The sequence below is a fragment of the Hypanus sabinus genome, chromosome 22 (genome assembly GCF_030144855.1).
Source record: "Hypanus sabinus isolate sHypSab1 chromosome 22, sHypSab1.hap1, whole genome shotgun sequence".
Classification (NCBI taxonomy): domain Eukaryota; kingdom Metazoa; phylum Chordata; class Chondrichthyes; order Myliobatiformes; family Dasyatidae; genus Hypanus; species Hypanus sabinus.
In genome coordinates, this window is record NC_082727.1 from 55,593,271 (window position 1) to 55,616,034 (window position 22,764).

Sequence of the window (22,764 nt, forward strand, 5' to 3'; positions counted from 1 at the left end):
ATACTTTTAACATCCTCTTATATAACCTTGTGTCATTTTTACCAGTTCAAGTATGAAGCTTTTAAATATTTCACTCCTGTATGTTGAAAATCTCTTGAGTTATGGGCTTATTCATCATTATTTATTCTGTATGAGTTCAATTTGTCAAACTGATAGTTATTTACTTTTCCCCACCTGAAAGTGCCGAGAAAATTGACTTCAAATAATGCTTCAACGGAGTGCAGAGAAGGCCTAATTGATAGATCAATGCACAAGACTAGAGAGCTTTAGTGAGAGCACTGTAATTTATTGTTCCCAGGAACTTTAAACTTTTCTTCGCATATCTATGAATTCTGCAAGTAGCAAATTTTATGAAAGGTCTTGTGGGCTTTACTACAACACTCAGCAAAGATAGACATATTTTGCTACCGGTTTAGTTATATTTTTGTTATTGATCTATCTGTCAGTGTGGGTTGCTTGTAGCAGAATTGAAAGTCAAAGTGGAGTTCATGATCCAAAAGTACATGTATGCATAAATGCCATTTTAAAAAAACTTGCAGCAGCATCACAGGCACATTGCATCACATAAGGAAGAGTCACAAGAAAAACAAAAAATAAATAATTATTGCAAAGAATTATTGCAAATTATTGCAATTTGAATATACAGTAAATGGTCAACCTTTATAATTTAACAGAAGAAATTAGAGACTTATTAGAAACAGTATGCAAAGTACTGGAATAATTAAATGCAAAGCATTGTTTGCTGAGAATGTAAAATTAAATTAGAAATTGTATCCCAGGCAGCTGCTTATTACAGCAGTGGTCCCCAACCACCGGGCCGCAAAGCACGTTCTACTGGGCTGCGAGGAAACGATATGATTTGACAATATGAAACAATATGAGTCAGCTGCACCTTTCCTCATTCCCTGTTATACCCACTGTTGAACTTGAACGCACGCGAGGTCACTACCCATGCGAGGTCATCAGTCGCCTAAGCGCAGTGATACCCTTGCGCCAGGGATCACTGGTTGGCCTCGGGTAACGGCCGCCTTGCGTGGCCGGCGAGAAGTGCCATTGCTACTGGCCTGGAGCACGGACAGATGGGTGCCACCTCTAAACCTGTTTAGCACACCAAATATTCGTGGGGAACCCAGTGCTAAAGTAATCGCAGACGACCTAATTCAGGCTCAGGGTTTCGTAAGTAGCAAAGACCTTGCTGCGATCAACTGAAAGTCATTTCTCGAGCCAAACCTTTGTTGGCTGATGGATCCTACCTACCTACAAAGGGGATGGGCGCGCGCCCTGTCGCACTCCTGCTCGTTCTCCAGACTGCAACCGCCGCAGCCCCAGTATGGGAACCCCCATCCCTGACCTGACCTTGTCCTCTCAACCCACCCACGACCAGCCGCACCTGGCCAAGGCGTCTGGCAGCAGGCGGGCAGGAGGCTGGAATTCGGGCCCAGAGGCTGTTTAATGAGGCAATGAAAACTGCTTCGGCACCTTAAGTCCAAGCACCTGCACTAAAAGACAAACCCATTGAGTTTTTTTGAATGGAAAAAACGTGAGCGAACAGGACAGAAGCAAGTGCTAAGAGCCACGAAAACTAAATTGCAGAATAGACTGGACATAAGGAACCCCCTTTGAGTATCGCTATCTCCCATCACCCCTCGATGGGACTGTCTTGTTTCAGGGAAACAAGCCCAGGGCTCCCACTGAAGAAGCTGTTCCTGAAATGTTGAGTGTGTATCTTCAGGCTCCTGTACCACCTCCTTGATGGTAGCAATGAGAAGAGACGAGGATCCTTAACAATGTTCCCTCTGATTTGTAATGAACAGTGTGCGCAAAGAATCTTGCGCTGTACAGATATTTGCCCAGTGACGACAACATGTGTGCACCGAATTTTATATGTAGAGGTATTCATTTTAACAACTAGCAAAACTCTGTCAATAAGGACTGTGATTTCCTCAGGGTTTGATCGTTTTTGCTCTTGTTCATCTGCACTCTCACAAAACGTACATAGTTAATGAAGGATTTCCTCGCCAGAGCCTTTGCACACCGTCCATATGTGATTTGCTTGCTAAATGATGCTTTAAGAAGTCAAGTTTCCAAACATCATTCCACTTCTTCCTACTGCAAATTCTCCAGCAACTTTTGCAACAGATGCAAGTAACACCAATTTCTGTATTATACATAAATACTGTATTTCTCATAGTTGCATGTTCCTGACCTCATAAGCTTTTGATGTAGCAGTTTCTACTGTTTCATTGAACTATTCCACTTTAAATGAACTAGCAGTTCTTTGGCACTTCGTGCCCTTGCTTCTTTGGAATTCAACATTCTGAATCAATAATTTCTTTAATTAAAAACAATATAAATAAGCCAGTCCTAAAATCTGCAGACAAATTATTGCAAACTCCCCTATTGTCAATACTGTCCGCACCAACAACCGGAAAAGAAAGTGTGATTGTGTATGATTGTGAAATATACTTAACATGCCAGTGTGGTAGAGGGTGATAACCTTTTGTGCACTAGTAGCAAAAGAAATGTGCACATGCACAGCTTTGAGGGAACATTGGTCTTTAATGACAAATGTTGCACCGACAAAAATTGGTAAAGGTCGCTAGGAACATGCTGAATTTCATCAGCCTCCTGGGGAAGTAGAGGTGTTAGTGACTTTTCTTGGCCATGACATCTACGTGGTTGGATCAGGACAACCTTATGGTGATGTTCACTCCTAGGACCTTTGAGCTCTCAACCTCAGCGTCATTGATGTAGACGAGCATATGTGCACAAACCCAAGACCTGAAGATAAGGAAGAACTTCGTTAGCCAGAGAGTGGTGAATCTGTGGAGTTTGTTGCCAAAGGTAGCTGTGGAGTCCAAGTCGTTATGTATATTTAAGGCAGAGGTTGATAGATTATTGATTGGTTAGAGCATGAAGTATAAGGGGGTGGGGTAGAGGCAGGAGATGTGAACTGAGGGAAAAAATGGATCAGCCATGAGGAAATGGAGCAGACTCGATGGGCCAAATGGACTAATTCTGCCCCTATTTCTTATGGTCTTATGATCTAAGCCAGTGGCCAGCTCTTTTATTATTCTGCCATTGAAGGTAACATTGTTGTTATGACACTGTCATTAACTGAATTTGTATTGTTATCTATAGAGTCGTCTCATTTGGATCAATTCCAGTGTCTCCTTGCTATTGTGAATAACCATTTATTTGTTGTTTCTTGTACTCAGATCTTTAAGATAGACTACCTAACTATATTTTTATTTGGAGCTTGATTATTTCTTCTATGTCCTGTTGATCAACACTGTATAGAGGTTTGGGCTTAGATTTTGCTGACTTTGACTCGCTGATCTACCTGCTGCTTCTAGTTTTCTTGTACATACCCATAAGGAAAAATCAGTTGAATACAGTCACATTTGCATAATCTAGTCTGGTCACATGGGCGGGCCAGAAACCATCCCTGTGAAATTATCAGAAACTTTGACAAGTGTCAAAGCCTTGTCCTCAGCTTTTCCATCCATTAAATGTGTCATTATTTCATTGCTTCTGAAAGTCATTTACAATCAGAAACATTTGAAATGAGTAACAGTCATGTTATTGTTAAAGTTATAAATTTTTTTAAAGAAATCACAACAACGAAAACTCCACCACTACTGCATTCTTAACTTTCATTCTTGCCTTCAAAATCATCATTCAAATAAATGGTAGACCAGATGTAACCTGACACAGATCCATGACCAGACTTCCTGGTGTAAATCCTTGAGAACTCCAGGAATTTTGCACTCTGCCATCACACTCTGCAAGAGAGTATAGAGACAGATTTACTGTATAGAATGAAGTTTGAGACTAATGCTCTTTGATAAGAATAATGCCCTACTCAGGCACTTGCAAGCATTTTCTGGGCCAAATATAATCTGACCTGAACGCTATTCAATTCTGGCATGAACTCTGTCCTCTACCTTCCTTCTTAATGTACTGTTTAGTATTCTTGCTGTGGTGGTCATTGTTCTTTAGTGATTGAACACACCTATGACTGCAGCCTTGATCTCTTCCCCAGGATGACGTGAAATTGTGTACTGTTTGATATATGTGGTTCATTATTTGGGCTCTCACGAACTGTTCTTGGCAGATCCCACAGCATTGATTGGAGAGTCTTGTTTCTCCCTTCCTATGTAATCATTCATATTGCTTTAATATTTGTTAAGTTGTTTTATCTCACCTCTCCATATTTGAAAACAAATTTTATCCCAGGCTCATAATATGTTTGGGTCTGCTGCCAAATTTAGATTTATGCAAAGTAAATTTGCTTCCATTGCTTTTTTTAAAAAGTCTTTGTTTGCTTTAGATGTTTACATACTATGGTTTGCTTGGCAGAGAATAGATAGGCCACCAAATAAGGATATGGAGAAAATTTACAAGCAAATTTCAGAAAGGTAATAATTTTAAGTAGATAATGAGATATTTCACACAACCTAATATGGACAATGAACATAAGAGTGTAAGTGATGAAGATTCTAAGGGAGTCCCTTAGATACAAACAAGATAATTGTCTTGTTCAATATCTTTCCGGACTAACCACAAAAGATACAGTGCTGTGGTTGTCTTTGGGGATCAAATAAAGAGTGTTTCTCTGGGAGAACATTGAGGGAGCACTATATTCAGTATCAGTATGTAGAACATGATTATGGAAAAGGGCAGGGAAAATTCAGAGATGAAAATAATTGAAGGATGGTCAATATCAGTGATTTCCAAAGTGATGTAGTCCATGTTGATTAGAATCAAAGAATATCAAGTAAATGAATATTCAGCATGAGAAATGCTTCACAGAGAAGTTATTTTAATTGCAGCATGGAGGCTTCACATCATTGAAGGGAAGAGAACTGAAATATGGGTAATTAGAAAAATGCAGATATTGGGTTAGAATAGTTGAAAGAATAATAGAATCTTGTAATGGAATTAAACTGCAATTGGATTGTTTCTGTGTTGTGTTCCTCTGCAAATTCTGTCCTTGCCCCTTAGTATGACGTGCATATTCATGGTAGGCTCTGAATATTCTTGGTGACATTGATCAATGCAATTTCATACATTGAAATATTTCAAGTTCATTGCATTTGATTAATTCTGCTGCATTCTTTGACAGCATAGTGGTGAGGGTAGATGAAGGAAAGCGCTTGTGTTGTTTGCAGTGTATGGACCATCAAAAACCATTTGTTAAATCTTTTAGCAAAGCTAAAGACTATGTGGCAAAAGTAGCAGTGATGTGTTGTTTATAAAATTGATTAAGATGGTGAAACCAGAGTTATGAAGGATTATTTTGCTGATTTGTTTGGAGTGGTGCCTCTGAGTGTCTGGTTTTGATGGTACTGTTAATGTATATTAATAACCTCACCAAAGTATGATTTTAAAGCCTTTATGTGTGGCAAATTTTAAATGATAAGCATGTAAGAAATAGTATTAGTCTTCAAGGTGTAGATATACTGATAAATGAGGCAAATGCATCACAATTGTTTAATACAGAAAAATGTGCAATAGGAAATGAACTCAATAGAGGAGTGGAGTGGTGGAGTTCTACATGCTCGACTCTGAAGGTGACAGGAGAAGATACAAAGGTTCAATTGAATGTCAGAGAAATGTATACAATATACATCCTGAAATGCTTTTTCTTTGTAAGACATCCACAAAAACAGAGAAGTGCCCCAAAGAATGAATGACAGTTAAATGTGAGAACCACAAAGTACCCCCTCCTGCGTGTAAGCGGCAGTGAGCAACGATACCCCCTCCCCCCACCAGAAAACAAAATGCACACCCACTACCGAGCACGAGCGTGAGCTAAGCAATAACAAAGACACAGACCTTGCAGTTACCCCAAAGACTATTGCAATTCATCCAGCATTTGGCAACTCACAGGTTCTCTCTCTTCCGTGAGGTGCCCCATTTTCACAGCGAGCAGGAGACATAACAACAACCTGCTGGTTGTTGTTAAAAAGACTGTTTTTCTCACTTTTTCTGAGTTCTGTGCCTGAAGATTGCCAAGATCTCGGGCCTTCGGGCCCACAGCAAAAGATCTTCCGGCATCCTCGACGACACACGAGTCTCCTGCTGTGACACCAAACCTCGATCCACCCGTCTCCAGAGCCCCGAGATCTTAAGCTTCCAAACACTAGGCCGACTCTCAGGCCTACCCCTTGGTCTGCCAAACAACTGCCGATCCTGAAACCCCGAGAACGGGTCCCATTCCTGCAAAGAACCAGTCAGCGTGTAACTCCAGGTCAGAGTCTTCAAAAGAACCCTGAAAGGGAAAAATAAAGATATTAAAGATGGAAGTAGAGCTGTTTCCGAAGATGCAAGCAAAGGAGTCACCATTTAGTGCCATCTTAACTCCATCTCTGTCTAGTTATCACTACCTTTAAATAAAGTATGAAAACAGGCAAGTTTTTCCAAAGTCATCATGTGTTTCTTGCAGAAACATCAGTAACAACAGGACATAAATTTAAGGCCATTGGTAAAAGAATGTTCAATTTTTTTGGGCAGGTGGGTATGAGGTTGGTAATTTCCACAACTATTTCTTCTGATCTGTAATGCCACAGGGGATGTTGGAGGTAAATTCACTAATTACTACAAAAAGAGAATTGGACATATCTTTGAAGGTTTAACTTGCCGTCGTTAGCATCATTATGGTTTACCATTGCTGCCTTCTGGGTAGTGCTTTTCCAAGACAGGTGACCCCAGCCATTATCAATATACTTCAGAGATTGTCTGCCTGGCGTCAATGGTCAGATAACCAGGACTTGTGATATACACCAACTCACCAGCTGCTCATACGGCCATCCTCCATCTGCTTCCGTGGTTTCACATGACCTGTGACCCTGATTGGGGGTGGTGGGGTTGCTAAGCAGGTGCTATGCCTTGCCCAAGGGTGACATGCAGGTTAGCGGAAGGAAGGAGCGCCTTACACCGCCTATGGTAGAGACATATCTCCACCCCACCACTTCAAATAGTTTATTGGATCCTGAAAAAAGTACTGGAGGATGGGAGTTGAAGAGCTGGCAGAGAATCAAAGTGCCAAGTCACATCTGTCTAATATTGTTAAATAACTCTCATCTGGGTGAAGTGATATTTCTTGGTAGTTTACTTAAAGACATTATGAAGCTTTTACAGTCAGCCCTCCTTATCCGCGGGTTCCACATGCGCGGATTCAACCAACCGTGGATCGGGAAAACCTGGAAGTTCTCTCTCCAGCACTCGTTGTTTGAGCATGTACAGACTTTTTTTTGTCTTGTCATTATTCCCTGCCTAAACAATACAGTACATCAACTATTTACATACCATTTACATTGTATTAGGTACTATAAGTAATCTAGAGATGGTTTAAAGTATAGGCAGTCTTTAAGTCGGATTTGTATGTAAGTCAGAACAAATACATCCAGTATTATTTAGCGTCAGTTAGTCAGACGTTTGCCTTAGTATATAGTATATATTTTACCTTTCTATGCATATAAAGTACTTAAGAAACGTATGTATTTCAATAAATAAACCACTGCGTTGCTTAGTAATAATCTTAGCTTTCATCGGGGCAGGCCTTTCAAATGCTCTATTAAAATTGTTCCGATCATTGACCGACTGTAGCCTAATGCGTTTCCAGTGACCAATGGCGTTTCACCTCTTTCCAATTGCTTTATTATTTCCACTTTATTTTCAATTGTGACCATTTTCCATCAACAGAATAGAAACACTGTAGATTCAGCAGCAGCCATGGGCAGTGGGTCCTGAGCTCCCCCGGGTCCTAAAGTCCACGCGCAATGAGACAGATTAAATAACGGACTTGAGCATCCACATTTTTTGGTATCCGCGAGGAGTCCTGGAACCAATCCTCCGCGGATAAGGAGGGCCAACTGTATTTAAAAAAGAGACGTTAGAAATCAATAATACAGCTTTTATCAAGTTTACTGATACTGTAGCATAACAGATTTGGAGCTTAATTTGCATCCTGGAGTTATTGTGGTAGAAAGGAAGAAAAATATAAGTGATAATAGTTTTGGGATTTACTACAAAATGCATATTTTCTTGCCAGAAGATAATGTTGGCCCATATTCGCTAGAGATGCCAGTGACCTCAGCTTCCAAGTTTGCTGTCAATCTTTCCAGCGCCCTTAGGGTAGCTGTAGGAGGGAAAATTTATAGCAAGTGGCTGTCAGAAATTGTAAGAAAAACCTGTTCAACATTTTGGCTTGGCATATAAGCTAGAATCTTTGAGACAACATGAAGTTTCTATGTCCTGCCAAAGGGCCTCTGCCCAAAACGTCAACTGTATTCTTTTCCATAGATGCTGCCTAGCCTGCTGAGTTCCTCCAGCTTTTTGTGTGTGTTCCTTGGATTTTCAGCATCTGCAGATTTTCTCTTGTTTGTGAGGATTCTATGTACTGGCTGCAGAGGACAATAAGATGTATGTATTGAAGGGACATTTGATTTCAAAAGTACACCATATCTTGTGGATGCAGCCTAGTGATTATGCTAATATTATAATGCAGTTAGAAGTCATTTTCATGGTGCTCTCAAGAGTTGGGTGAAAAGATTGGGTTTATCCCTGTCTATTATTAGTTAACTTTATAACATCTTCAAAAATGGCAAACATGATGCTTTTATGAATTCTATGACATTAGATGCCATGAATGAATAAGAAGTTGTTTTCACAGATTACTAGAGGCTGTATTTTGTGAAAGTAGGGATTTGTAGAGATGAAACATAAGAATTAGCATAAGCATAAAATGGATTATCTCAGCTCGGTGCATGCAGGTTTAAACAAGTGGCATGCATCATGATAAATAAGACTATGAAAATAAAAGTAAATTGTGTTGGTGTAGAATAGGATGTGAAGTTTAAAAGTTCACTATACAGGTAGTCCCTGAGTCATGAACATCTGATTTACGGACAACTCGTACTTACGGACTGAGGAAGGAGAATGCCATCCGCCATTTTAAGTCAGACTGCAACGCCGTCCGCCATTTTAAGTTGGATTGCGACGCCGTCCGCCTTTTTAAGTTGTTGCCGTTGACACTGTGTTGAGTGTTTAACTTTGTATTTGGCTTAAATTTTTCTCAGTAAGATTCACCCTGACCCCAATCCTCCCCCACCCCCCCCCCCCCCGCCCCGTTCCGGTCAGCTGGTGGCGCAGTCAGAACAGTGCCAGGCTCGAGAACGGAGGTTCCAGAGTTCGATTTGGTGACAGACCGCTCCCATGCCAGGTTGATGTTGATCCAGTGACTCCCGTACCATCCGTGCCGGGTTGATGCCAAGCTCGCAACTCAACTTTGTAAAAAAACACTCTGCTACCTCCAGTTTAAATTCCCACGTGGAATATTGCAGAGGATCAAATACCCAAACCCAGCACAGCTCCCACTTGTCCCATTTAACCTGTCTCAGTGCGGTGGAATTTAGGACCCGGGGAATTCAGTGCGGTGGTCCTTAGGACCTAGCAGACCTCGGGAGCCGGCGCAGGTCGGGACCCACTGCCCGCAGTGTTTCTGTTCCATTGATGGGAAGTGATCGCGATTGAAAATAAAGTGGAAATAATAAAGCATTTGAAAAGAGGTGAAATGCCATCGGTCATTGGAAAAGCGTTAGGCTACAGTCGGTCAACGATCAGAACAATTTTAAACGATAACAGATAAAGTGAGAATAATGGAGCATATGAAAGGCCCTGCCCCGATGAGAGCTACAATTATTACTAAGCAATGCAGAGATTTAATTATTGGAATACATACATTTCTTAAGTGTTTTATGTGCATAGAAAGGTAAAATATATACTATATACTAAGACAAACGCTTGACTAACTGAGGCTGAATAATACCAGATGTACTTGTTTCGACTTACATACAAATCTGACTTAAAGAGGGAATCAGGAACGGAACTCGTACGTAACCCGGGACTACTTGTATGCTCAAATAGGACAGCAATTTGCAATTATGGCTGCTTCATCCTCATAGAATTTCATGAGGGATGGAGTCAAGAGGAAGAGTTTCTTGCCTAGATTAACAAATTGTGACTCAAGGAAGTTGTGGCTCATCTAAAAGTTGGTGCTGAGCAAAACGTCTGGCATCAGAGAGAGAAAGGATTTAGAGATATGGTGAGATGAAATGTGGTGCTGATCTAAAATGAAGGATCTGCCTGAGACTATCACTGATGGACTGTAATTAGATAAAGTGGGAAAGGAGAGTGCTTTTTGGGATACCTTTGAAGCAATCATCATGATCAAGCAGGAGGAACAAGAAGAAAGTACTAAAGATGTATAATTAAATAGAAATAGAACCATTCAGTAGCAGTGATATTTTCAATAATTTATTGATTTATAAAGGAGTGGTATCATTAAGACAAAATGCTCCAAATGTTTTTCTGATTTTCAGTTTGGATATTTCAGCACACTTGGAATGACTGGATTTAGCAAGTTAAGCAGAGATTGTCATTGAGTGGAAAGTTGATCATCTTTTTAATGGGTTATGTGGGAGATTGGAAGTAGAGTGGTAATAAAACAGAATAAATCAAGCAGGGGATGATCCTCGAGAGGATCGGTTAAAAAGACAGGATTGAGCTTAGGTAATGTAGATATCTTCTGCAAATAAGCTTTCAGTTACAGTGGTACAACTAGTAGAGACACTAGCTCAAAGGCACCAGAGATCAGAGTTCAGTCCTGACTTTGTGTGCTGTCTGTGTGGAATTCGCACATTCTCCCTGTGATAACATGAGTTTCCTCCTACGTACCAAAGACATTCACATTGGTGGATTAAATGGCTTCAGTAAATTGGCCTTATTGTGTAGGTGAGTGGTAGAACCTAAGGGGAGTTGAGATGAATGAAATATGGGATTAATCTAAGTTTAATAGGGAATGTGAAGGAATATAAATATTGGTTTAATGTAAGTTACTTAAGTTAATGGGTGTTTATAGATTTTTGATGGTTAGCACATACTTGAAGGGCCAAAGGCCTGCTTCCCTGTCATATCTCTGTCTGGCTGTGAAAGATAAAATGATGCAAGAAATCAAGCCGTGGTACAGAATATTTGCGGTTTTGAAATTGTGTAGAGTTTCCACCATTATCTTCCTGTTTTCATTTCTTTCACATGTTGGCACTAACATGCCATCAAATTTACTGCACACACTGATGCCTTTCATATTTCATGTAATGAGGTCAGAAGTTCAATAAAAATAATTATAATGTAAGAAAGAGCACAAATCTTAATTTGGACAAAATTATGGATGTTATACTGAGAGGAAATGTTGGAAATGTTGGATGACATTAAAAAGCGGTCCATGTTTCAATTCTGATAAAGCAAACGTGGCATGATGTTCATTTTACATATGCTTTATATTATGTAAGCCATAGTTATATACATGTACATACTTCAAAACTAGTGGAGAAGCCTTAAAAGGCTTTTAAAATGGCATGAATATTCCCCAAAATGTTTTAATTAACAATTATTTTCAATTAATTATTTAATCCCTTGAACATCCTCAAGCTGGAGTTTATGTTTATTAGGTGCCTACTGTTAACTTGGGTGGAGGGCCGTTATTCAGAGTTTAAAAACTTCGAATCTGACAGTCCGCATCAGTGATTATTATTCCATGGTTCAGAGAACAGCGTAACATTATTCTGTCACCCAGTCTTTCCCTCTCTGCTTTTTATTGAAAAATGGTTACTATGGTCCTTATATTCTTGTGGCAGATCTGTAAATTTGATCAACTGCAATCTTGTATATACTGTACATGCTGTTAAGCAGCTGCTCCTAATATATTGCCCTTTATTAGAGTTGATTTGTTTACTTGAACAGTCAATTAGTCAGGAAATTGGAGCAGGAGGAGGGATTCTGGTATAGAAAATTAATGGTCATATAATGAACTTGAGTTAAAAGCAGTAGATTTAAAATCTTTATGACTATCATTGTGGTGGAGCGATTGAATTACTGGGTAGTAATCCAGAGGCCTGAATCATCAGTCCAGAGACCTCAATTCAAATCCTACTTTGTTAGCAGTAAATTCAGTGATGCCACAATTTAAATAGTAATGATAATTACAAAACTATTAAAGTGTCATAAAAAACAATCTGGTTCACATATGTTCTTCAGAGAATTTAAATCTGCCATCCTCACCCAGTCAGCCTACCTGTAACACCAAACCAGGTAGTGTGCTTGTCTTTTAAATGGCCTTTAAAATGACCTATTAAACCACTCAGTTGTTCCATTACTACTGTGTTGAAACAATAAGGATGATACCAGACAGACCACCCAGCATCAAACTTGGCATTGACCCAGACAAAGTAGTTCCGAACCCATTTGCCTTTGTAAAGTTCTCTTCACAGTTCTGTGACATATCTAATTTTGGAGATTTACCTCTTGGGTTCTGTTTGTGTAGAGTCAGTCCATTGTCTCTGTGACCAGAAAAGTTTCCTTTCATGACCCAGAGATTTGGAAGAAGCACAAAAACTAGCAAGGGCACAGTTGTATTTGGGTTATGGGACATCAATGGCTATCTCCAAGAGTGAACAATGAATGAGTTAGGCTCAGTCCAGAACATATTGAGCATATTAGATCTGTAGCAAATAATGAGTGATGAGGTTTTAAATTGACCTGATACCTTCCTCATAAATAATTGTTATTATTCATTCAAGGGGCATGGGCATCACGGGTTGAGCCGGTTTCTGTTGTCCATCTCTAACTGTCTTGAGAAGGTGATGGTAAGCTGCTGCCTTCGATTGCTGATCTTCTGAAGTAATGGATATGTACACCATACTGTTAGAGAGGGCATTCCAGGGTGTAACTCAGCAACAGTAAGGAGAGGGGCATGTTCCCAAGTCAGGATGGTGTGTGGCTTGGAGAGCAACTTCCCTGTTTTACTGCCCGCGTCCTTTAAGCTGGTGGAAGATGCTATCTAAAAGGTCTTGGAGATTTGCCATTGTGCATCTTGTAGATGGTACAAACCTGTGTAAGAACATCATAGAATCACTTTCATTTTATAATCCTGCTCAAGCTCTCAGGCTTTCTTCAAAGATTCAAGATCTAAAGTGCCTTTATTATCTAAAAATGTATAAAATTATACAGCATTGATTTGTTTGCTTAACAGGCAGTGGGCAATGCAAGCAATCCAAAAGAACCAATTAAAAAATAAGACCAACCCCCAGTGCCAACAGAGAAAGAGAAACAAAATATCAAAACAAATCATGCAAACAGTAGAAGCGAGCAACAGCAGCAACATTCTGAACCAAACTGAGACCTTATATCCAAATCCCCGGAGCAGCCCAGAGTAGGTCCAAAGCCTCAGTATTCAGTTCAACACATTAGTGGGGAAGTTACCCCAAAGTTCGCAGACTTCAGAGCACAGCAGTCACGGGCAATCTCACAGCCTTAGCGTCGTGGAGAGAGGAGCCCCCAGACTATCCGAGCCGGTGTTTAAATGGTCTCAACCTCGCACTAGGACCCAAGTCCCGCCCATGACAAAGCATTCCAGGCATAGATTTAGCTGTCAGAGAACCTGTTCTCATTCTTTCCAACTCGGCTTGGCACTTATAGTGATCCATCCTTACTCGACTCTCGATACCTGCCTTTCCTGGCTATCTAGGCTGATGTTTAGATTGTCCAAACAGCATATTGTACCTCGTGTTAGGACCCGGACCTTGCTGCGATGGATTGCTCCCAGCAATCGGCTTTGGACCTGGGTTCGCTGCTGAAGAAGCTGTTCTTGTCTCACCTAATTGGCTGGATGCTTAGAGCAATCCATCCTCACACCAGGTTAGTTGGACGGGCATCAGAACTCCTCCATCCCATCTTCTCCCCTCTGGATCGTCCGCGCCAACCAGCATTGCTCCAACTGCAAGTGCATCCATTGTGGCAGGGCATATTTCCCGAGCTTGCTTTGCCATCACTCGCCTCTTCATTGCTTGCGGTGATAGTTTATCACAATTTACTTTTTTTTAAAGAAAGCATTATTAATAATGTTTTTAATCATCATTTTTACTTTTGAACCACCAGTAAGCTTTTGCAGTAATGCTTCAATAATGCCATCTTAAACCGGAAGACTCTGCCAGTGTCTTAAATTTAAACAATCTCCCTCGTAAAATAATTGGGAAGTCGGCTTTTTTGAACTACCCTCCTAATATGTAGAATTCAATACCTAAAACAATAGGACATGCAGATTCAGTTGATTCAGTAAACACTGGCTCAAACCTATTTATTCACTCTTCCTTTTAATTAACATAATTTTGTCTTATATTTTCATGTTTGCACTTCATTCCATTGTAAAGCAACTTGAACTACATCGTCTGAATGAAAAGTGGTCTATAAATAAGTAGTTACTCAGATTATTACTGTGCAGCTGTGGTGCAGTGAGTGAATGGTTGTGGGTGGAGTGCCTATCAAGCGGACTGCTACATCCTGCGTGGTGTGAAGCTGCTCCAGATAAGTGGAGAGTACTCCATTACACTCCTAACCCTGTAGGCAGTTTATCCAGAGATACCAGCCACGTGACAGATGCACTGCCACCTGGCTGGTCGGAGGACACACCACACGCCAATCAACATTTGGTCCTTCCCAACTAATCAAAGGTGAGACTTGTCCCTGGCTCGCTCTCTCTTAGAGACCACCTCATTGAAGGTAAGTGCATTGATTTATGTTTGGGAAGGTCTACCGTTTGTCCTGGTAAGGGAGCCGTAGCTATCCAAGGTCAAGGGGGATAGCTGTTGTAGTGCTTTTCCCTTGCTCTTTGTTTGTGTAACTGTACCCTGTCCCCACACCGCTTCCTGTGTATTGTAGTTGCTTGTGTTGACCCGACTTCCCCTTGTAAATAAATTCCTTATTATCAACACTGTGTGTGTCCAGGCCTCTACTGTTGAGACTCAAAGAACCAGTTATTTTCCATCACAACAGCAATGGACAGGCTTTTGGGTGTTAGAAGGTGAGTTGCTTACTGTAGCTTACCCTACTGTTGCTTACTCTAGTCTCTGACCTGCTCTTGTAGCTACTGTACATTGTGTGTGTGCACACCAGTTCGGTTTCTGGTCAATGGTCGTCCTTACAGTATTGATAATGCGGGAATTCAGTGATGCTAATATTGGAGGTGATAGCTGTATTTTCTCTTGTTGGTTGTTGTCACTGCCTGGGGCAAATGTGAAAAACTACTGTGATAGTTTTGTAGTGTAACACAGGTAAGAAAAACATGAACAGCACAAGTGCTGTACCTTCACTTGGAACATCCATAAACAGCCAGTGATGAGATGAGAAAGGTAAATTATTGTTTCAATGTTGATGATTCCGTAAGTAATTTTAACCAGATTATTTGGAATGCTTCCTGCTGATAGACCATGCAAGCAAAGAAACTACATCCCATGGAGATTAAAAGCAATAAAGATGGACCTGGTTTGCAATAGGTAGTTGTTAATCAGTTATAAGGATGTGGCAGATTCTGAGTTATTTTAGTTACGAATTCAACAAATGTGAAAATCTTAGATTTGTGCGAGAAAGAATATCATTCCACTCGTGCTTCAGTTGAAATGACAATATCTGGCACACAACAGCTGTTTTCAAGTTTATCAAACAAAGTGTATTCAAGGACTGTTTCTTGATCAAACTACAGAAATACTGTATATAGCTGATAGTTTTGACTTGAAGAAAAATGAAAATAAATGTGTGTTTTCGATTTACATAGAATTGTCTAGTTACAATACCAGCTGCTAACCAGATGGTTTATATTTACACAGGATGCTCTGGAATGCACCATCACACTCTGTTTCTTAAACTATGTACATATATTACCAAGTCACAGATATTAGGCAACAAGTGTTTTCTCTCTTGGGTTTACAATATTTTCAGCATTGAAAACATTTGCAAAATATTTATTCACCATTATCTGGCATTAGTAAATGTGATACATGGAACAATATTGTCTGTCCGATACCTTTTAAATTTCTCAAAGCCTCATTATGGAAGCATTTACTGTAGTAAATGAAGCATTCTTTGAAGCAAGAAATCTGAAACTCAATTTTTAATGAGCAAAATGGCTACTTCACTGGAGTAAAAAATAACTTACTGCTCATTGGATTAGTGTGCTTTCTGAACACAAGCTTAAAAGTCTATTGTGCTATTACTGTCTGGAAATGCAATCTGACAATACAGGCTTATGTGAATGACTGGGTTAACAAAGTTTCAACATAAAGCTGTGAGATTTATAAATTTCAGAACAAACATTATGTAAAAGTGTGGATTAGAGTCATTAGATTTCATTACAGATAGGAAGTAAGAAAATATAAATAGTTAAAATTCTGAACTTCTTAAGTATGATACTATTGTTTTCCTAGATGGATGATTACTCAAACTGAATTGAAACCAAAGTTTGTAAATAATGCAGCGCAGTCTTCCTAATAAAATACTTAAAACGCTTGATTTTGTTGTATTAATCTTGCCTTTCATGCTTGCTATCAAATTTAAAGATGATCTTACAGTATTTTTACAGTGGAGGAACAGCACATTGTTTTCACCTGTGCTCTGGGAATAGTTTCACCTAACTGCAGATATGAATGTTGATATTGAATAACTAATAGTTTAGAAAATTACTGACTAAATACAGTCCCTCAAGTATGGGAGTTCCTTGCAATTCTGTTCATTGTTTATTCTTTCCAATCCTGGTCAATCTAAGATGAATAAATATATCTCATGATTTTTGAAGATCATTCGTTGACTGTATTGCTAGCTGAACTTCTTTTTCACAATTGAAAACTTTAAAGATAAGGATGAAATTTCAGTTTGCACAGATGAAACAAATAACAGTGAATTTCTCAAGAAGCTATAAAAGCTCTATGCTCTGAATACTAGACTTCAATACATAGCATGTAACATTCATTAAAAAAATGTTCTATATAGTACTTGAATGTAAAGGGTGAGATTTTTGGCAGAAAAATTGTTTCTGCAAATGTTTTGTCCCAACTATCACCCCACCCTAAATCCACCCATATTCGATTAATTGTTAGCATCAGTATTTTTTATTAAGTTCTTACATGTGTTCTGTGTTGAACTTGGACTGCATGCCATAGTTTAGTTGCGTCACAACTGCAAAGTAGATTATATTAGTGGCCTCAGTACATGTATGCGCTGAAGAAAAGCTTAGAAGGGATCACAGAGATGACATGGTGCATTATATCTAGACAGGTGGACACTAGTTTTTAAGGAACAAACTGATCCCATATGTCTGCCCTGTCACATAATATCCTTTCTCTGTTATGTCCTGGCATGGCTGTCTCAATGGGCTTGCTTTGGCAAGAACCTTCATGAGTAGGTTATTTTTGTAATCACCCTCCCTATTTGAGGGAGCAAAATGGTTCAGAACTAGGGGCCATAGGAGCTCGGTTGGTCAGAAAATTGCTGTGCCAAGCAGACATCATTGAGTTAAAAGGAACATTTCTTAGTTTGATCTCTATCATATATGTCCATACTAATAATTAGCAGTCTGCCATCTCATACTCAATAAGAAGTGCTGACGTCCAGAGGTTTGTAATATCTACCCACAAGGAACCTGCTTGCTGGCTGAGAAGGTTCCTGTAAATGGTTTATTATTGCTGTTAGATACAGTGAAACATTTTGTTCAATGCCATCCAAACAATTCACTCCATATATATGTATACTAAGGTAGCACAAAAGAAAAAAAATAACAGAATATAGTGTTACAGAAAAAATGCAGTGCAGGTAGATTGTTAAGGTGCATGGGCCATGATATATTAGACTGAAAAGTCAAGCATTCACCTTTAGCATACAAGAGGTCGATCAATAATCTTATAAAAATAAGATAAAAGCGATCTTCAACCCAGAGACAAACACTAGCATGTCAGCTCAACTAGTGGTGAAGCATCTGCAAACTAATTGCCAAGCTCAGCCAACTACTTAACATCAATGGATTTCTGAGCATCTGGAGAGTCATATCATTAGGTTTAGTTAGTTCACTTTGTGAGGGTCATGTTTCATGCGTCTGATTTCAGTTTTTTGAGAAGATGACAAAACAAATTGATGAAAGTAGAGGAGTGGATGTTGTCTAGCAATTGATTCTCAGCCAGCAAGTTCAACCTGGAAAAGTGTGAAATGTTACACCTTGCAAGATCAAACATGAAGGTGGAGTAGAACAGAGGAATCTTGGGGTCCACATCCATAGATCCTTCTAATTTGCCATGCAAGTTGATAGGGTGGTAAAGATGATGTATGGTGTGCTACCTTCTTTCGTCAGGGGACTGAGGTCAAGAGATAATGTTACAGCTCTATAAAACTCTTGACCACAATGTGGAGTATTATATTTAGTTCTGGTCGCCCCGTTATAGAAAGTTTGTGGATGTTTTGGAGAGGATGCAGAGATTTATCAGGACACCACCTGGATTAGAGAATGTGTCAAATGAGGGAAAGATGGGGCTAGGGCTTTTCTCATTGGAGCAAAGGAGGATGAAAGATAACTTGAGCAAGGTGCTATAAGGTTATGAGAGATATATAGTTAGACTAGTCAGATAGAACCTGTATCCCGTTGAGGTGGGGATAGTGGCCAAGAGCAGAAAACATCCATATAGGCTGAGTGGAAGAAACAGGAGGTACCTAATAAAGTGATCTCTGAGTATAATGTTGAACTTTTCTGAATTATTAATTTTATCAAGCAAAGATGCAAAACAAAATTCCTAACATTTCAGCAAAATCAATGTTTTTAAGGATTTATTAATAGGAAATGAATTAAATTTAATGCATATTAGGAAGTGATAAATTTTACAAATCTTCCCTTTGAAAGAATAATCAAAAAACACACTATTGGCTTTGCAGCTCACTCTTTTATATATAAATTTTCACTTGCCCTCAATTTTATCCAGTTCAAAAAATGCTCCAGCAACACAAGATATTAGCTTTCAATTTGGTTTACATACAGAGCATATATAATCATCCTAAGTTATTCTCATGGACTATTTGCACTAAACAACTTTAACCCAGTTTGTTTTACTTTAGTTTAAAAAAAACCTACTAATGTGGAGGGTTAAAAATACATACATGGCTAAAATCTGTAATCCTTCAGAAATACGTTTATTGGATATGTTTTGCTAAAATACTTAGTGAATCAAGATAAGATTCAATTTTCACTTGATTTTAAACTATTTTGAATACTTTATGTGGTTCTTTCAAGTGAAGTCTCACTCCTACCCCAAAGAGAGATTGCATTTTTCAAGTTTAAATTGCTAACAATTTTAATTGAAATACTTAATAACTTTAAGCATATTCAAAATTGTTTGGACATTGTTGAGAAAAATGTGATTGCCTATTGTATTTCAGTTTTTATTAAGCAACTATTATTGATTTTTTTCAGAAGATGAAAACAGTCTCCAAAACCTGAATAAAGTTCGGATTCTTTACAAAAATACAGTAATGCCTTATAACATCTATCGGAAACGGCAGAAGAGGATTAATGATGAAGCTGTAGTACAACAATATGCAAGCCTGGTTGGGCAGGCCTGTGCAGAACGGATGGTACTTTATAGAAGCTAAATACAGTATTTTTAAATGTTAAAGATGTACAATTAAAATAACATGGTATATTGAGATAATGCTGTGTAATAGTATAAGAATGCATAATGTATTAAATACATTTTGCACATGTAAATGTCTTATACAAACATTTGCTATAGTATATTCATATATTCTCAAATTTTTCCAGACTTATATCAGATTTGAATTTTCTTTGAGTAGAATCATATCATTAACATCAATTCTTTCCAAATTTCTTTTCACTTTCTTCCATTCTTATTTTGTCACCTGAACAATAGCCTTAAGAATTGCTCATGATGGCACTTGTCCTTTGGATATAAGGTTGCTTTCACAGAAGCACGTTTTCTTTGCTTATAGTGCAATCTTTAAATTAATGATTCAGAAAATTGCAGTTTTGAACAGAGTAGAAAATTTTGTGATAGTCAGAGGTGGGTCCTTTTAAGTGTTGTGGTTTGTGCTAAAAAGTTTGCAGCCAACTTTCATGATTAAATTTTTTATTATTCTGTAGATTGGAAGTTTTATACAATATAATGCCTCTGGCAGTTCAAAGCAAAACAGAAAATAACAGATTGGCTTTTATTATCTTAGCTCAAATTGAAAAAGTGATATATTAAAGATTATATATTGTGGCAAGAGGGAGCAGCCTTTGCAAAGGATGTACTTAATTTCTTCTACTGTAAACTATTTTGAGAAATTAACGTTCAGGTAAAAAAATTCCTATAGAGTGATTAATAAGTAAAGTTGTTGAAAACTGAGGAGTTAGAAGGAGAACACAGACCTATCTACAGAGCAAACAATGGGGAAGTAAAGCAATTATTATCATATGCATCGTTAATATTGTTATAGAAATATGTATTTACGTGATAATTCAAAATAAATGCAAGTGCTTCTCTGGGGTGTATTTATTTTTGGGTTTTTTTTTGTTTTTATATATAAAGTTTTGGGTTGGGTTGGGCTTTCATTTTAGAAATACTATATAAGCAAATTTTCAATTTTTTAAAACACTGTCATTTTTGTATCTTAATTCAAAAATGTATTGATAGAATGCCCCAATGGTATAGTAAGCTCATTTCACCTGTCTATATCATAGGCAACCAGCTACATATCAAAGTACTCTCAAGTTCAATTTCAAAGTACATATATCATCAAAGTTTGTATAAATTATGCAGCCTTGAGATTCATCAGCTCACAGGCAGCCACAAAACAAAAAACCTGGAAGAACCTAATTTTTATAAAAAAGACCAACACCCAATGCATAGAGAGAGGGGAAAAACACAAATCATGCAAAGAGTAAGAGAAGCAACTACATTCATAACCAAAGTGAGTCCAAAGCGTCAGCCTCAGTCCGTCACACAGTGGGGCAAATCGTAGCGAAGCACACAGGCACAAAACCCAGAGCAGGACACAGCCTCAGCCTCCGTGTTGAGAGTGGAGCAGCAAGCAGACCAGTCAATCTGGCCAGGTGTTTAAATTGTCCAAACACTGGGTCATGCCCTGCACTAGGACCTGAGCCCCACTGCATCAATACGCTCTGGGCCTGGACTCTGCCACATTCTCATCCAAACCCAACCTTTCCAAATCGGCCCAGCACTAAGATCAATCCAAACTTGCTCCATTTTAAACCAAATGAATCTAAGAGTTGTATAAGGTGACATGTATGTTCTTTGATGATAAAATTTACTTCAAACTTTGAGCCATAAATCATGTTGAAAAGTGAAGGTGATAATTTTAGAAAAGGTATGTTGTTTGAACAAACACATCACTATCCTCAAAGCCATTCATGAAAAAATGTTTGAAATGGTGCATGTGTTATTATGAGAACATCTCCAGCTATATTGTTTTGTGTTTAGATTGAGCAGAGAATATGTGTTGTATTCATCAAGCATTTTGATGTAACAGGTGAACTGCTGTCTTAAGTGATTTAAATACATGTCTAAGTGGCAAAGGGGCATCAACTGTGGTAATAAACAGAATAAAGAACAGGAGATCCTATGCTTTGAAAATGCATCTTTTGCTATTTGGATTGTCCAAATCCTTGAGTATTAAATTATATTCTCAGTCCCATTGTAAAGGTAAATGTTGATGGCCTCAGAGCATCCAAACAGCTATATTGATTATATTGTATTTGTTTCAGTGAGATAATGGGTTTTCCATTTTGTTTCATGAGGTAATTGTGGAGAACTTTCCAAGGAACAAAATATAATAAAGTATCCATTATACCATTGCCAATTCTGTTCGTAGAGAGCATTCGATTATAAAATGTGAAGTTTACAGAGATTTGTTTTCTTTTTCAGTAGATCACAGTATTTTTTCTGCATTGTGTAGAAATGTGCTATTATAGTCACAGAGAAAAAGAAAAATCATTATAGCTGTAAAGCCTTATTAAATATTTCAGGATAGATCATATTACTTTGTTTCATGCCAGTTGCTTCGGATACCACTAATTGAATATTCATCAAGTCAAATTTAAAAGCCATTCTGCTTACAGCAAGGTGTTGTGTATAATGTTAGGTGTGAATATTGGCTAAGAACTGGAAAAATGTGTTTTCTGTTACCTTTCTACTCTTAATATCTACAGAAACAGAACAGGCATTTCCAATACTGTAAACCTCCCTCACTATTAAAACTTGTAATATTAAAGTGTTAAGTTGCATGATACAGATTTGAAGACAGGGTTATATTTGCATATCTCTCAAGCACATTCCTATGATTGGGGTGCCACTGTAGTGTAGCGATTAGTAGAATGCTATAGCCTGCATGTTGAGGTTCAGAATTCAATCCCAATGTCCTCTGTAAGGAGTCTATTCGTCCTCCCTGCGGAGTGCATGGGTTTTCTCAGGCACTCTGGTTTCCGCCTGCAGTCCAAAGACGTACTAGTTATTAGGTTAATTGGCCCTTTTAAATTGTACCGTGATTAGGTTTGGGTTAAATCAGTGGTTGTCAGGGGTTTCTGGGGTGGCACAGCTGGAAGGGTCAGAAAGCCCTACTCCAAGTTTTATCTCTAAACATCATCAATATATTGTCTATTTAACAGAATTATTAAGTGATACAAGAGCAGTTGGCTGTGCAGAGGAACCAAATGGTAATAGAGTACATCTCTAGAAGATTTATTTGTTCTTTTTTTGTGTGTGATTTTGTTGTCCAGAATCAGTTTTGATTGAAACTGTGAATCTGAACTGAGGTGCTATTTTACTGCCTCAAAGGCTTTTTGCTTTAAAGTGCTACATTTAATATTTATAC

At 38.6% G+C, this 22,764-nt stretch overlaps 1 protein-coding gene and 1 long non-coding RNA gene across 9 annotated transcripts in view; one reads left to right on the plus strand and one right to left on the minus strand.

Moving 5' to 3' along the window:
• Positions 1-1,401, minus strand: part of LOC132379640 (uncharacterized) — a 51,158-nt gene extending 49,757 nt beyond the window's left edge. Inside the window, exon 1 of the long non-coding RNA XR_009507498.1 lies at positions 1,258-1,401. This is a non-coding gene — a long non-coding RNA (uncharacterized LOC132379640). The remainder of the gene's footprint in view (positions 1-1,257) is intronic.
• LOC132379637 (arginyl-tRNA--protein transferase 1) overlaps positions 1-21,753 on the plus strand; it is a 153,458-nt gene extending 131,705 nt beyond the window's left edge. For all 8 annotated transcript variants that reach the window (XM_059947802.1, XM_059947797.1, XM_059947795.1 and 5 more), the window contains one exon: positions 19,346-21,753. In XM_059947802.1, the coding sequence (XP_059803785.1) occupies positions 19,346-19,524 (179 nt within the window). In that variant the 3' untranslated portion in view covers positions 19,525-21,753. The remainder of the gene's footprint in view (positions 1-19,345) is intronic.
• Positions 21,754-22,764: the final 1,011 nt, after the last annotated feature.